The sequence below is a fragment of the Pseudophryne corroboree genome, chromosome 5 (assembly GCF_028390025.1).
Source record: "Pseudophryne corroboree isolate aPseCor3 chromosome 5, aPseCor3.hap2, whole genome shotgun sequence".
NCBI classification, from domain to species: domain Eukaryota; kingdom Metazoa; phylum Chordata; class Amphibia; order Anura; family Myobatrachidae; genus Pseudophryne; species Pseudophryne corroboree.
The window spans coordinates 421,137,634-421,150,864 of record NC_086448.1 but is presented as its reverse complement, the minus strand read 5'-3'; the positions used below and the strand labels follow the sequence as shown (position 1 = coordinate 421,150,864).

The 13,231-nt window shown below is 45.6% G+C and overlaps 1 protein-coding gene across 1 annotated transcript in view; it reads right to left on the bottom strand.

Annotated features, from left to right (window-relative positions):
• EXOC3 (exocyst complex component 3) overlaps positions 1–13,231 on the bottom strand; it is a 141,801-nt gene that overhangs the window by 83,306 nt on the left and 45,264 nt on the right. Inside the window, exons 5-6 of the mRNA XM_063922795.1 lie at positions 12,773–12,890; positions 12,297–12,422 (exon numbers count right to left, since the gene is read on the bottom strand). Coding sequence (XP_063778865.1) covers positions 12,297–12,422; positions 12,773–12,890 — 244 coding nt within the window. The remainder of the gene's footprint in view (positions 1–12,296; positions 12,423–12,772; positions 12,891–13,231) is intronic.

Below are 13,231 nucleotides of genomic sequence, written 5' to 3'. Positions count from 1 at the left end.
AATCCGACCAAGCCACCCCAGCACTGCACATCCAGGCTGAGGCGATTGCTGGTCGCAGTATAATACCAGTATGTGTGTATATACTTTTTAGGACATTTTCCAGCTTCCTATCAGCTGGTTCCTTGAGGGCGGCCGTATCAGGAGACGGTAACGCCACTTGTTTTGATAAGCGTGTGAGCGCCTTATCCACCCTAGGGGGTGTTTCCCAGCGCGCCCTAACCTCTGGCGGGAAAGGGTATAATGCCAATAATTTTTTTAGAAATTAGCAGTTTTTTATCGGGGGAAACCCACGCTTCATCACACACCTCATTTAATTCATCTGATTCAGGAAAAACTACGGGTAGTTTTTTCACACCCCACATAATACCCTTTTTTGTGGTACTTGTAGTATCAGAAATGTTCAAAACCTCCTTCATTGCCGTGATCATGTAACGTGTAGCCCTACTGGAAAATACGTTTGTTTCTTCACCGTCGACACTGGAGTCAGTGTCCGTGTCTGTATCGACCTGATGTAACGGGCGCTTTAGAGCCCCTGACGGTGTTTGAGACGCCTGTATTAACTGATTATCCGGCTGTCTCATGTCGTCAACCGACTTTTGTAAAGTGCTGACACTATCACGTAATTCTTTCCATAAGATCATCCAGTCAGGTGTCGACTCCCTAGAGGGTGACATCACTAACACAGGCAATTGCTCCGCCTCCACACCATTTTCCTCCTCATACATGTCGACACAACGTACCGACACACCGCACACACACAGGGAATGCTCTGATAGAGGACAGGACCCCACTAGCCCTTTGGGGAGATAGAGGGAGAGTTTGCCAGCACACACCAGAGCGCTATATATATATAGGGATAACCTTATATAAGTGTTTTTCCCTAATATAGCTGTATATCTTTATATGCCAATTTTATGCCCCCCCTCTCTTGTTTTACCCTGTTTCTGTAGTGCAGGACTGCAGGGGAGAGTCAGGGAGCCTTCCTCCAACGGAGCTGTGAGGAAAAAATGGCGCCAGTGTGCTGAGGAGATAGGCTCCGCCCCCTTTTCGGCGGCCTTTCTCCCGCTTTTTTATTGTAATTTAGGCAGGGGTTAAATACATCCATATAGCCCAGGAGCTATATGTGATGTATTTTTAGCCAAAAAAAGGTATTTCTATTGCGTCTCAGGGCGCCCCCCCCCCAGCGCCCTGCACCCTCAGTGACCGGAGTGTGAAGTGTGCTGAGAGCAATGGCGCACAGCTGCGGTGCTGTGCGCTACCTTAATGAAGACAGGACGTCTTCTGCCGCCGATTTTCCGGACTCTTCAGTCTTCTGGCTCTGTAAGGGGGACGGCGGCGCGGCTCCGGGACCCATCCATGGCTGGGCCTGTGATCGTCCCTCTGGAGCTAATGTCCAGTAGCCTAAGAAGCCCAATCCACTCTGCACGCAGGTGAGTTCGCTTCTTCTCCCCTTAGTCCCTCGATGCAGTGAGCCTGTTGCCAGCAGGTCTCACTGAAAGTAAAAAACCTACTTTAAACTTTTTCTCTAAGCAGCTCAGGAGAGCCACCTAGATTGCACCCTTCTCGTTCGGGCACAAAATCTTAACTGAGGCTTGGAGGAGGGTCATAGGGGGAGGAGCCAGTGCACACCAGGTAGTCCTAAAGCTTTTTACTTTGTGCCCAGTCTCCTGCGGAGCCGCTATTCCCCATGGTCCTTACGGAGTCCCCAGCATCCACTTAGGACGTTAGAGAAACCAGAACCAAACATGTTGCACAACAAAGAAGCAAATTGGGAGACCACAGTTACTCAGAAGTGATGGACAAACTAGATGGTCTCTCATTGGATAAATTTCAACTCTCTTGAAATTAAGTGGCACAAATCCTGCTAGTCTGTATTCAGAGACTGAACAGATTACTGAATGAGCAACAAACAAAATATGTACCATCTACCAGCTCAAACATCACAGCTGCAATAAGAAGTTATCAGACATCTATTGACTGGAAGCTCTGTGTGTTTTACCAGCCACAGATCTCAAACAAGAAGCTTCACCATGTAGAAACTACAAATAAATCCACAACACTGTCTGAACAATCTAAGGGCCTAATTCAAACCTGATCGCAGCAGCAATTTGTTCTCTAATGGGCAAAGCCATGTGCATGCAGGGGGGGGGGGCGATATAACATGTGCAGAGAGAGCGTTAGATTTGGGTGTTCAAGCTGAAATCTAAAATGCAGTGTAACAAAGCAGCCAGTATTTACTCTGCACAGAAACAATAGAACCTACCCAAATCTAACTCTCTCTGCACGTGTTCTATCTGCCCCCTATGCAGTGCACATGGTTTTGCCCATGAGAGAACAAATTTGCTGCTGCAATCAGGTCTGAATAAGGCCCTAAATCTGATCCAGTGATGTCAGTCAGACTTTCTGGTGTCAATGACTTGCTGGCGGCTGACGGCCTTTATCATCTGGCCTGTTTAGGGATATATGAAAGACGCACTAAAGGAACGCCTCAAGAAGTTAAATCAGATCTGGATGAGTGCATGTCAAAGTTATGCTCTGATGTGGATATTGAGCTTTCAAGAGGTAATGCTTATGACATGACAGATGTGTGGCGCAGATACCAGGAAAGAAACATCCCTGATTGTAAGAGATATCAGTCCAGAATAAAAACCTACTACAAACAGGTTAAGAAAATGATTAGTTCAAAGGCAGGATATGTCAAAACTCTTTCACACATAGCACCGATAATATACCCTGATGAAAACTCTAACTACAAAAAGTCATCAACGTGGTGGTTCATCCTCAGAATCAGACTCCACAGAAGAAGATGAAGACGTTGGTACTGTTGGATTTAAATGGTATATGCAGCACTGAGAATCAGAAAAGATCTCAAAGACAGTCCAGGACATTGCAACACATGGCAAGGACTTGTTGAACAAGTTATCCCAAAAAGCTTGTATCCATTTCTGCGATTACTGTTTAGTGATGCGGATGATCTTCATGAGGGAATTGAAGAAGAAAACAGTATCAAGCAGAGTGTGTGCAGCATTGCTCAAGACACTGTATATGCAGTGGTCCAAGAAATGAAAATTGACAACAAAACATATTGGTTTAGGGCTTGCATTCTACCAAGTTGATGTTATGCTTCTTCTTTTGCACTTCACCACACCTAAAGCAACCGAAGTCTGGATGATCTCTGGGACTGCAAAGGAGAAGTGTATTCCCCACTCTTCCCATCCAACAAGTAGCACAAAATCTGCCCGATGCAGTGAAGAATAACCTCTTAAGTTTCCACGCACTCACAGGTTGCAACACAACCCTTTCATTCAATAGATATGGAAAAAAGACCTGCTGGAAAACATTTTTGAGTTGAACGCAAAGAAGAAAAAAAAAAAGAAAAAGGGAAGGGGAGGGGGGGAAATGTCTCAAAGGTGGTGCACTCAATAATAAAATGTAACTTTTATTAGTACATAGTTTAAAAAATAAGATTTTACTTACCGATAAATCTATTTCTCGTAGTCCGTAGTGGATGCTGGGACTCCGTCAGGACCATGGGGATTAGCGGCTCCGCAGGAGACAGGGCACAAAAATAAAAGCTTTAGGACTAGGTGGTGTGCACTGGCTCCTCCCCCCATGACCCTCCTCCAAGCCTCAGTTAGGATACTGTGCCCGGACGAGCGTACACAATAAGGAAGGATTTTGAATCCCGGGTAAGACTCATACCAGCCACACCAATCACACCGTACAACCTGTGATCTGAACCCAGTTAACAGTATGACAAACGTAGGAGCCTCTGAACAGACGGCTCACAACAATAACAACCCGATTTTTTTGTAACAATAACTATGTACAAGTATTGCAGACAATCCGCACTTGGGATGGGCGCCCAGCATCCACTACGGACTACGAGAAATAGATTTATCGGTAAGTAAAATCTTATTTTCTCGGACGTCCTAGTGGATGCTGGGACTCCGTCAGGACCATGGGGATTATACCAAAGCTCCCAAACGGGCGGGAGAGTGCGGATGACTCTGCAGCACCGAATGAGAGAACTCCAGGTCCTCTTTAGCCAGGGTATCAAATTTGTAGAATTTTACAAACGTGTTCTCCCCCGACCACGTAGCTGCTCGGCAGAGTTGTAATGCCGAGACCCCTCGGGCAGCCGCCCAAGATGAGCCCACCTTCCTTGTGGAATGGGCCTTGATAGATTTAGGCTGTGGCAGGCCTGCCACAGAATGTGCAAGTTGAATTGTGCTACAAATCCAACGAGCAATCGTCTGCTTAGAAGCAGGAGCACCCAGCTTGTTGGGTGCATACAGTATAAACAGCGAGTCAGATTTTCTGACTCCAGTCGTCCTTGAAATATATATTTTCAATGCCCTGACAACGTCCAGCAACTTGGAATCCTCCAAATCGCTAGTAGCCGCAGGCACCACAATAGGCTGGTTCAGGTGAAACGCTGAAACCACCTTAGGCAGAAACTGAGGACGCGTCCGCAGTTCTGCCCTGTCCGAATGGAAAATCAGATATGGGCTTTTATACGATAAAGCCGCCAATTCTGACACTCTCCTGGCTGAAGCCAGGGCCAGTAGCATGGTTACTTTCCATGTAAGATATTTCAAATCCACCGATTTGAGTGGCTCAAACCAATGGGATTTGAGAAAATCCAAAACTACATTAAGATCCCACGGAGCCACTGGGGGCACAACCGGGGGCTGTATATGTAGTACTCCTTTTACAAAAGTCTGGACTTCAGGAACTGAAGCCAATTCTTTCTGGAAGAAAATCGACAGGGCCGAAATTTGAACCTTAATGGACCCTAATTTGAGGCCCATAGACAATCCTGTTTGCAGGAAATGTAGGAATCGACCCAGTTGAAATTCCTCCGTCGGGGCCTTCCTGGCCTCACACCACGCAACATATTTTCTCCAAATGCGGTGATAATGTTGTGCAGTCACCTCCTTCCTGGCTTTTACCAGGGTAGGGATGACCTCTTCCGGAATGCCTTTTTCCCTTAGAATTCGGCGTTCAACCGCCATGCCGTCAAACGCAGCCGCGGTAAGTCTTGGAATAGACACGGTCCCTGCTGAAGCAGGTCCCGTCTTAGAGGTAGAGGCCACGGATCTTCCGTGAGCATCTCCTGAAGTTCCGGGTACCAAGTTCTTCTTGGCCAATCCGGAGCCACGAGTATCGTTCTTACTCCCCTTTGCCGTATAATTCTCAGTACTTTTGGTATGAGAGGCAGAGGAGGAAACACATACACTGACTGGAACACCCACGGTGTTACCAGAGCGTCCACAGCTATTGCCTGAGGGTCTCTTGACCTGGCGCAATACCTGTCCAGTTTTTTGTTGAGGCGGGACGCCATCATATCCACCTTTGGTTTTTCCCAACGGTTCACAATCATGTGGAAGACTTCTGGATGAAGTCCCCACTCTCCCGGGTGTAGATCGTGTCTGCTGAGGAAGTCCGCTTCCCAGTTGTCCACTCCCGGAATGAACACTGCTGACAGTGCTATCACATGATCTTCCGCCCAGCGAAGAATCCTTGCAGCTTCTGCCATTGCCCTCCTGCTTCTTGTGCCGCCCTGTCTGTTTACGTGGGCGACTGCCGTGATGTTGTCCGACTGGATCAACACCGGCTGACCCTGAAGCAGGGGTTTTGCCAGGCTTAGAGCATTGTAAATCGCTCTTAGCTCCAGTATATTTATGTGAAGAGACATCTCCAGGCTTGACCACACTCCCTGGAAGTTTCTTCCCTGTGTGACCGCTCCCCAGCCTCTCAGACTGGCATCCGTGGTCACCAGGACCCAGTCCTGTATGCCGAATCTGCGGCCCTCTAACAGATGAGCACTCTGCAACCACCACAGAAGAGACACCCTTGTCCGTGGAGACAAAGTTATCCGCTGATGCATCTGCAGATGCGATCCGGACCATTTGTCCAGCAGATCCCACTGAAAAGTTCGTGCGTGGAATCTGCCGAATGGAATCGCTTCGTAAGAAGCCACCATTTTTCCCAGGACTCTTGTGCATTGATGCACAGACACTTTTCCTGGTTTTAGGAGGTTCCTGACAAGTTCGGATAACTCCCTGGCTTTCTCCTCCGGAAGAAACACCTTTTTCTGAACCGTGTCCAGAATCATTCCCAGGAACAGCAGACGTGTCGTCAGGGTCAATTGAGATTTTGGAAAATTCAGAATCCACCCGTGCTGTTGCAGCACTACTTGGGTTAGTGCTACTACGTCCTCCAGCTGTTCTCTGGACCTTGCCCTTATCAGGAGATCGTCCAAGTAAGGGATAATTAATACGCCTTTTCTTAGCAGAAGAAACATCATTTCGGCCATTACCTTGGTAAAGACCCGAGGTGCCGTGGACAATCCAAACGGCAGCGTCTGAAACTGATAATGACAGTTTTGCACCACGAACCTGAGGTACCCTTGATGTGAAGGGCAAATTGGGACATGCAGGTAAGCATCCTTGATGTCCAGGGACACCATAAAGTCCCCTTCTTCCAGATTCGCTATCACTGCTCTGAGTGACTCCATCTTGAACTTGAATTTTTGTATGTACAGGTTCAAAGATTTCAGATTTAGAATAGGTCTTACCGAGCCGTCCGGCTTCGGTACCACAAATAGTGTGGAATAATACCCCTTTCCCTGTTGTAGGAGGGGTACCTTGACTATCACCTGCTGAGAATACAGCTTGTGAATGGCTTCCAATACCGTCGCCCTGTCTGAGGGAGACGTTGGCAGAGCAGACTTTAGGAACCGGCGAGGGGGAGACTTCTCGAATTCCAACCTGTAACCCTGAGATACTACCTGCAGGATCCAGGGGTCCACCTGTGAGTGAGCCCACTGTGCGCTGAAATTCTTGAGTCGACCCCCCACCGCCCCTGAGTCCGCTTGTAAAGCCCCAACGTCATGCTGAGGGCTTTGCAGAAGCCGGGGAGGGCTTCTGCTCCTGGGAGGGAGGTGCTTGGTGCACTCTCTTACCCTTTCCTTTGCCTCGGGGCAGATATGACTGTCCTTTTGCCCGCTTGTTCTTATAGGAACGAAAGGACTGCGGCTGAAAAGACGGTGTCTTTTTCTGTTGGGAGGGGACCTGAGGTAAAAAGGTGGATTTCCCGGCTGTTGCCGTGGCCACCAAATCCGATAGACCGACCCCAAATAATTCCTCCCCTTTATACGGCAATACTTCCATATGCCGTTTGGAATCCGCATCACCTGACCACTGTCGCGTCCATAAACTTCTTCTGGCAGATATGGACATCGCACTTACTCTCGATGCCAGAGTGCAAATATCCCTCTGAGCATCTCGCATATAAAGAAAAGCATCCTTTAATTGCTCTATAGTCAATAAAATACTGTCCCTATCCAGGGTATCAATATTTTCAGTCAGGGAATCCGACCAAACCACCCCAGCACTGCACATCCATGCTGAGGCGATGGCTGGTCGCAGTATAACACCAGTATGAGTGTATATACTTTTCAGGGTAGTTTCCAGCCTCCTATCAGCTGGATCCTTGAGGGCGGCCGTTTCAGGAGACGGTAACGCCACTTGTTTTGATAAGCGTGTGAGTGCCTTATCCACCCTAGGGGGTGTTTCCCAGCGCGCCCTAACCTCTGGTGGGAAAGGATATAATGCCAATAACTTCTTTGAAATTAGCAGTTTTCTATCGGGGTTAACCCACGCTTCATCACACACTTCATTCAATTCCTCTGATTCAGGAAAAACTACAGGTAGTTTTTTCAGACCCCACATAATACCCCTTTTTGTGGTACTTGCAGTATCAGAGATATGCAAAGCCTCCTTCATTGCAGTGATCATATAACGTGTGGCCCTACTGGAAAATACGTTTGTTTCTTCACCGTCGACACTAGATTTGGCGTCCGTGTCTGGGTCTGTGTCGACCGACTGAGGTAAAGGGCGTTTTACAGCCCCTGACGGTGTCTGAGACGCCTGGACAGGTACTAACTGGTTTGCCGGCCGTCTCATGTCGTCAACTGATTTTTGTAACGTGCTGACATTATCACGTAATTCCATAAACAAAGCCATCCATTCCGGTGTCGACTCCCTAGGGGGTGACATCACCATTACCGGCAATTGCTCCGCCTCCACACCAACATCGTCCTCATACATGTCGACACACACGTACCGACACACAGCAGACACACAGGGAATGCTCTTATCGAAGACAGGACCCCACTAGCCCTTTGGGGAGACAGAGGGAGAGTTTGCCAGCACACACCCAAGCGCTATAAATATATAGGAACAACCCTACAGAAGTGTTGTTTCCTTTATAGCAGCTTAATATATCAATATCGCCAAAAAAGTGCCCCCCCTCTCTGTTTTTTTACCCTGTTTCTGTAGTGCAGTGCAGGGGAGAGTCCTGGGAGCCTTCCTCGCAGCGGAGCTGTGCAGGAAAATGGCGCTGTGTGCTGAGGAGATAGGCCCCGCCCCCTATTTTGGCGGGCTCTTCTCCCGGTGTTTGTGAGACCTGGCAGGGGTTAAATACATCCATATAGCCCCAGGGGCTATATGTGATGTATTTTTAGCCAGAACAAGGTATTATCATTGCTGCCCAGGGCGCCCCCCCCCAGCGCCCTGCACCCTCAGTGACCGCTGGTGTGAAGTGTGCTGACAACAATGGCGCACAGCTGCAGTGCTGTGCGCTACCTCATGAAGACTGAAAAGTCTTCTGCCGCCGGTTTCTGGACCTCTTCACTTTTCGGCATCTGCAAGGGGGTCGGCGGCGCGGCTCCGGGACCGGACTCCATGGCTGGGCCTGTGTTCGATCCCTCTGGAGCTAATGGTGTCCAGTAGCCTAAGAAGCCAATCCATCCTGCACGCAGGTGAGTTCACTTCTTCTCCCCTAAGTCCCTCGTTGCAGTGAGCCTGTTGCCAAGCAGGACTCACTGAAAATAAAAAACCTAATAACTTTTTCTAAGCAGCTCTTTAGGAGAGCCACCTAGATTGCACCCTGCTCGGACTGGCACAAAAACCTAACTGAGGCTTGGAGGAGGGTCATGGGGGGAGGAGCCAGTGCACACCACCTAGTCCTAAAGCTTTTATTTTTGTGCCCTGTCTCCTGCGGAGCCGCTAATCCCCATGGTCCTGACGGAGTCCCAGCATCCACTAGGACGTCAGAGAAAATGAGTTAAAAAGCGGAAATAAGGTTAGACATGGTTAAGTGAGATAGCAAAGAGTGGAAAGTGTTTAAAAGAAGATGCACGGTGTGCTTTATGGCTCCAATATCCAATATTTTGCACAAATAGAGATTATGTGTTGCCAATAACAGTTTATGGTTATAGTGTCTCTCTTCAATGTCATTTATGAAGTTGACATAAATGGGCAAGATGTATTCCAATAAAGATTTTATATTATTCAAACTACTGCATTATAAATGTGTGTAACTGATCCTAAGTGGTATTATTCCACTGCAACAGCCATCCTTATATAAAGACATGGATAGATTGATTGATTATTCCTCAAACATTCACATCTGTTTTTTTACATATAATCACTACTGTATATTAATGAGGAGATCCCTGTTCTGGTTATGTCTGTAAGCTCAGGGAGACGGATCCTGTGGTACTTTTCCTTTATTATAAGGAGGATCAGTTATACTCATATGGCTCAATTGTTGAGTGTCTTTAATTGTTCAATATTAGGAAGACAGGTTATTATAAATATTCACTAATTATATTTAAATATACAATGAGTGTCAGCAGAGCATTCTGGGTCCTTGAATGTCTAATGAGTTCCCATTCTGGGCTTATTATTGCAGGATACGAGTGTTAAGGCCAGCACTCACTGGCCGACATGGGAGAGATGTGTGCTGAGCGAACAGCTCAGCACACATCTCTCCCGCCGGTCAGCACAGCGCGATGTGTGCTGAGCGTGCGGGGGGAGACGGGGGGGGCGCTCATTTCTAGCACCAGCGATAGCGATGCGTGGGGCTGCGCATCGCTATTGCTGTGGGGGGCACACACGGAGCGATCATGCTTAAAATCTAAGCAATCTGGTCAAATTGCTTAGATTTTAAGCAGCGATCGCTCCGTGAGTACCCCTCTTAAGACACACATGCCATGTAGGCTTACGGGTGCACACAAGAAATTAGCATATCACATAGGTTTGTATTTCACATATCATAAAATTAACAAGTGTAGCACATATTAAGCACACTAGTGCATACACCTACGCAGCGTTTCGCTAGAGCTTTGTCAAGGCAAAAGAAACACATTTTTGAAAAACCCACAACTGGTAAAAGGGATTGGCTGCAATGGTGAGCTTCGACCTATTCTATTAACCAGTTTGTTTGCAACCTCTATAGAAGTCCAGGGCTGCAAACAGTTGACAGTATCAGTCTGAACATGTTCAGCAAGGCCAATACAGGCCTGGAACTGCTTACTCCAACATGTGATGCGTTGGAGTTTCATGTGCAACACGCCAACTTCCAGGCCGAGATTTGGCTTTAGATAAAGATGGAAACTATTGTTGTGACATTGCCCCCAGATGCCTGGAAAAAGGAATCAGGCTGTCTAAAACCTCAATGGACCAGGCTACCTCCTGTACCATTGTCCTGCCTCAAACTGGTGACCTGCTCTTGCAAAACGAAGAGCAAGACTGCTAGATGTACCTGCTTCAAAAACAATCTGAAATATACAAATGCCTGTGGCTACAAAACTATTGATCATTTTAATCCATCAGATTGAACACTATTTCTGTCAAAACTGGGTAATACCAGACAGTCAGAGCTAGGAAGGCTCACCTAGAAAGCTTAAAATGTATAGGGAAATAGGCATTGATACAGAACATAGGTGTTATTTACTGCATAATGGTCCACAAGACTGCAAAGGTTCTTTGTGGGCTGTATGAGATGGTCACACAGCAATGCTGGCCAGGGGCCAGGAGGATGTGAAAATGAATAACGAGAAAATTTGTGAGGATGTGTGTGGACTGTACAGTGGAGATGCAATTGGATATGAAAGTTTATGAAGGTTATGTGGGCGGATTTGGAATTTGATAAGTTTGCCTGATGAAGTGAGTTTTCAGGGAATGCTTGAAGGATTGGAGACTAGAGGAAAGTCTCTGTGTGTGGGAGGGCATTCCACAGAGTGGGTGTAGCACAAAAAAAGTCCTGCAATAGTCATTAAAAGCGAATAATGAGTGTGGATGAGAGACGCAGATCTTGTGAAGGGCGAATAGGTCGGGTTGGGAGATATTTTGAGAGAAGCGAAGAGATGTATGTTTGTGTAGTTTGGTTAATAGCCTTGTGTGTGAGTAAAATTATTTTATATTGAATACAGTAGAATACAGGTAACCAGTGGAGGAACTGGCAGAGCAGATCCGCAGATGATGAAAATCTAGTGAGGAAGATTAGCCTCGCAGCTGCATTCAGAATGGATTGTAGTGGTGAGAGTATCATTTTGGTAAGACCAATAAGCAGACAATTGCAATAATCAATGCTGGAGATAATGAGCATGGATTCCAGTTTTTGCAGTGTCTTGTGTAAGTTACGGTTGTATTTTGGATATGTGTTTTAGATGCATGTAACATGATTTTAAGATAGAGTGAATAGAGTGAAAGTAGAGAACAAAGGACAGTTCAGAGTCAAGGATGACACCTAGGCAGCGAGCTTGTGGTTAGGATTGAGTGTCAAGTGATACCCTAATGCAACTATGTTACCTACTTCCGAGATCAAGAGACTGACTTAAACATAGTACCAAACGGTTTGTCTCTTCCATACTTTTATTTTATTATATTACATGACAATATTTGAAGGACTTTGAAATTTGACCTTTTTGGGCCACTAAATTCCCTTTAAAAAAGGTCAAAATTTTTTGTGGCATCAACCTTAGTATTTTTGTCTGAGCTATGACTGGTTGATTTAGCATGGTTGCCAGCTATTAACATTCCATGCAGGTAAGTCACAATTTTGGTTCTTGACTGGTCTACAATTTGGCAGAAATGTGCTTCTCACATGAAAATGGAAAAGTCCATGAAAGTGCAAAACTGTACGTGGCACTATGCAATGATCATGACTTTAAAGCTTGTATCCAGTGTAAATGCTGGGAATATGCAAACAGAAGAGTAAACCAGTTGCTCTTTTGGTAAAGCCAAAATGTTTTGTGGTTATAGCACATATAGAAGACAAGTTGCATGAAGAAAAGTGAACTATTAAGAGTTAAATATCCATGCACTGAATACTTCAATGATGCATTCAAACAGTTTGTAAAGTCATTTTTCTGCTTTGTTAACTGTGCTGGAGGTTATTCCATCACTATAACTCTAACAGACTGTAATAACATCAGTTACCTGGAAAACAATAGATGGTAGTGTGGTCTGGTAGTACCCGTCCTGATCAGCTTCAGGTTCTGAATTTTTATCCCAGTCCTTTTTATCTGTCTCTAATGCTTTTCTCAGCCAAGCAATGATATTTGACTAAAGAAATACAAACAAAAATAATAAATACATACCGGAAACTGAAATGGTGGACCCTCATAAAATAAATACGGCAAAAGTAATAATTGTAGAAACCTAAAATTTAATATCAACCCTACCAAAGCCCAACAAGGCAGAAACTATTGCAGGGTAGTGAGTCACCACTGTAAATAGCCAATTAAATAAAGTTTATATAACTTCTCCCAAAAACTTTATTACTTGTATTTAACCTTGACTGGTGCAGAGTCATCCCCCGTTTCTCAAATATTCTCCCAAAAATGCACATACTGTATATTAACGTTATGTAATGGGAGAGCTCTAAAAGCTTGTCTATAGGTAACATTACTTACTTGGAGAGTTGCCATATACGTATGAAGAAGCTGGTCCACTACTTTTTGAGAGAGAAGCGGACTCATTGATTTTAAATCTACTTCAGGAATTAGTTCCGCATTCCTCATCATTTCTGAACTGTAAAGGACAATACACATTTTATGCAAGAATTCAAAAGAGGGTAAATAATATTTGATCACTAGAACGCTTAAGAATTGTTCCAAAAAGCTGTTCAGCTTACACTACTCAGTTCAACAGTTTAGGTTAGCAGTGAGATATTATATTATCATCCATCGTTTATATGGTGCTGCAAGGGGTCTGCAATGTTACATGTTAGTACCTAAGCAGAAATAGTGCAAAGCAAGAAAGAAAACTGCAAAAGATTTTATACAATACAAAATCTTACAGAACAAGGAATACAAGCTATAGAAACACTGCTGTGCATAATATCTACAGAAGATTTTGTCACAGGTAGCATT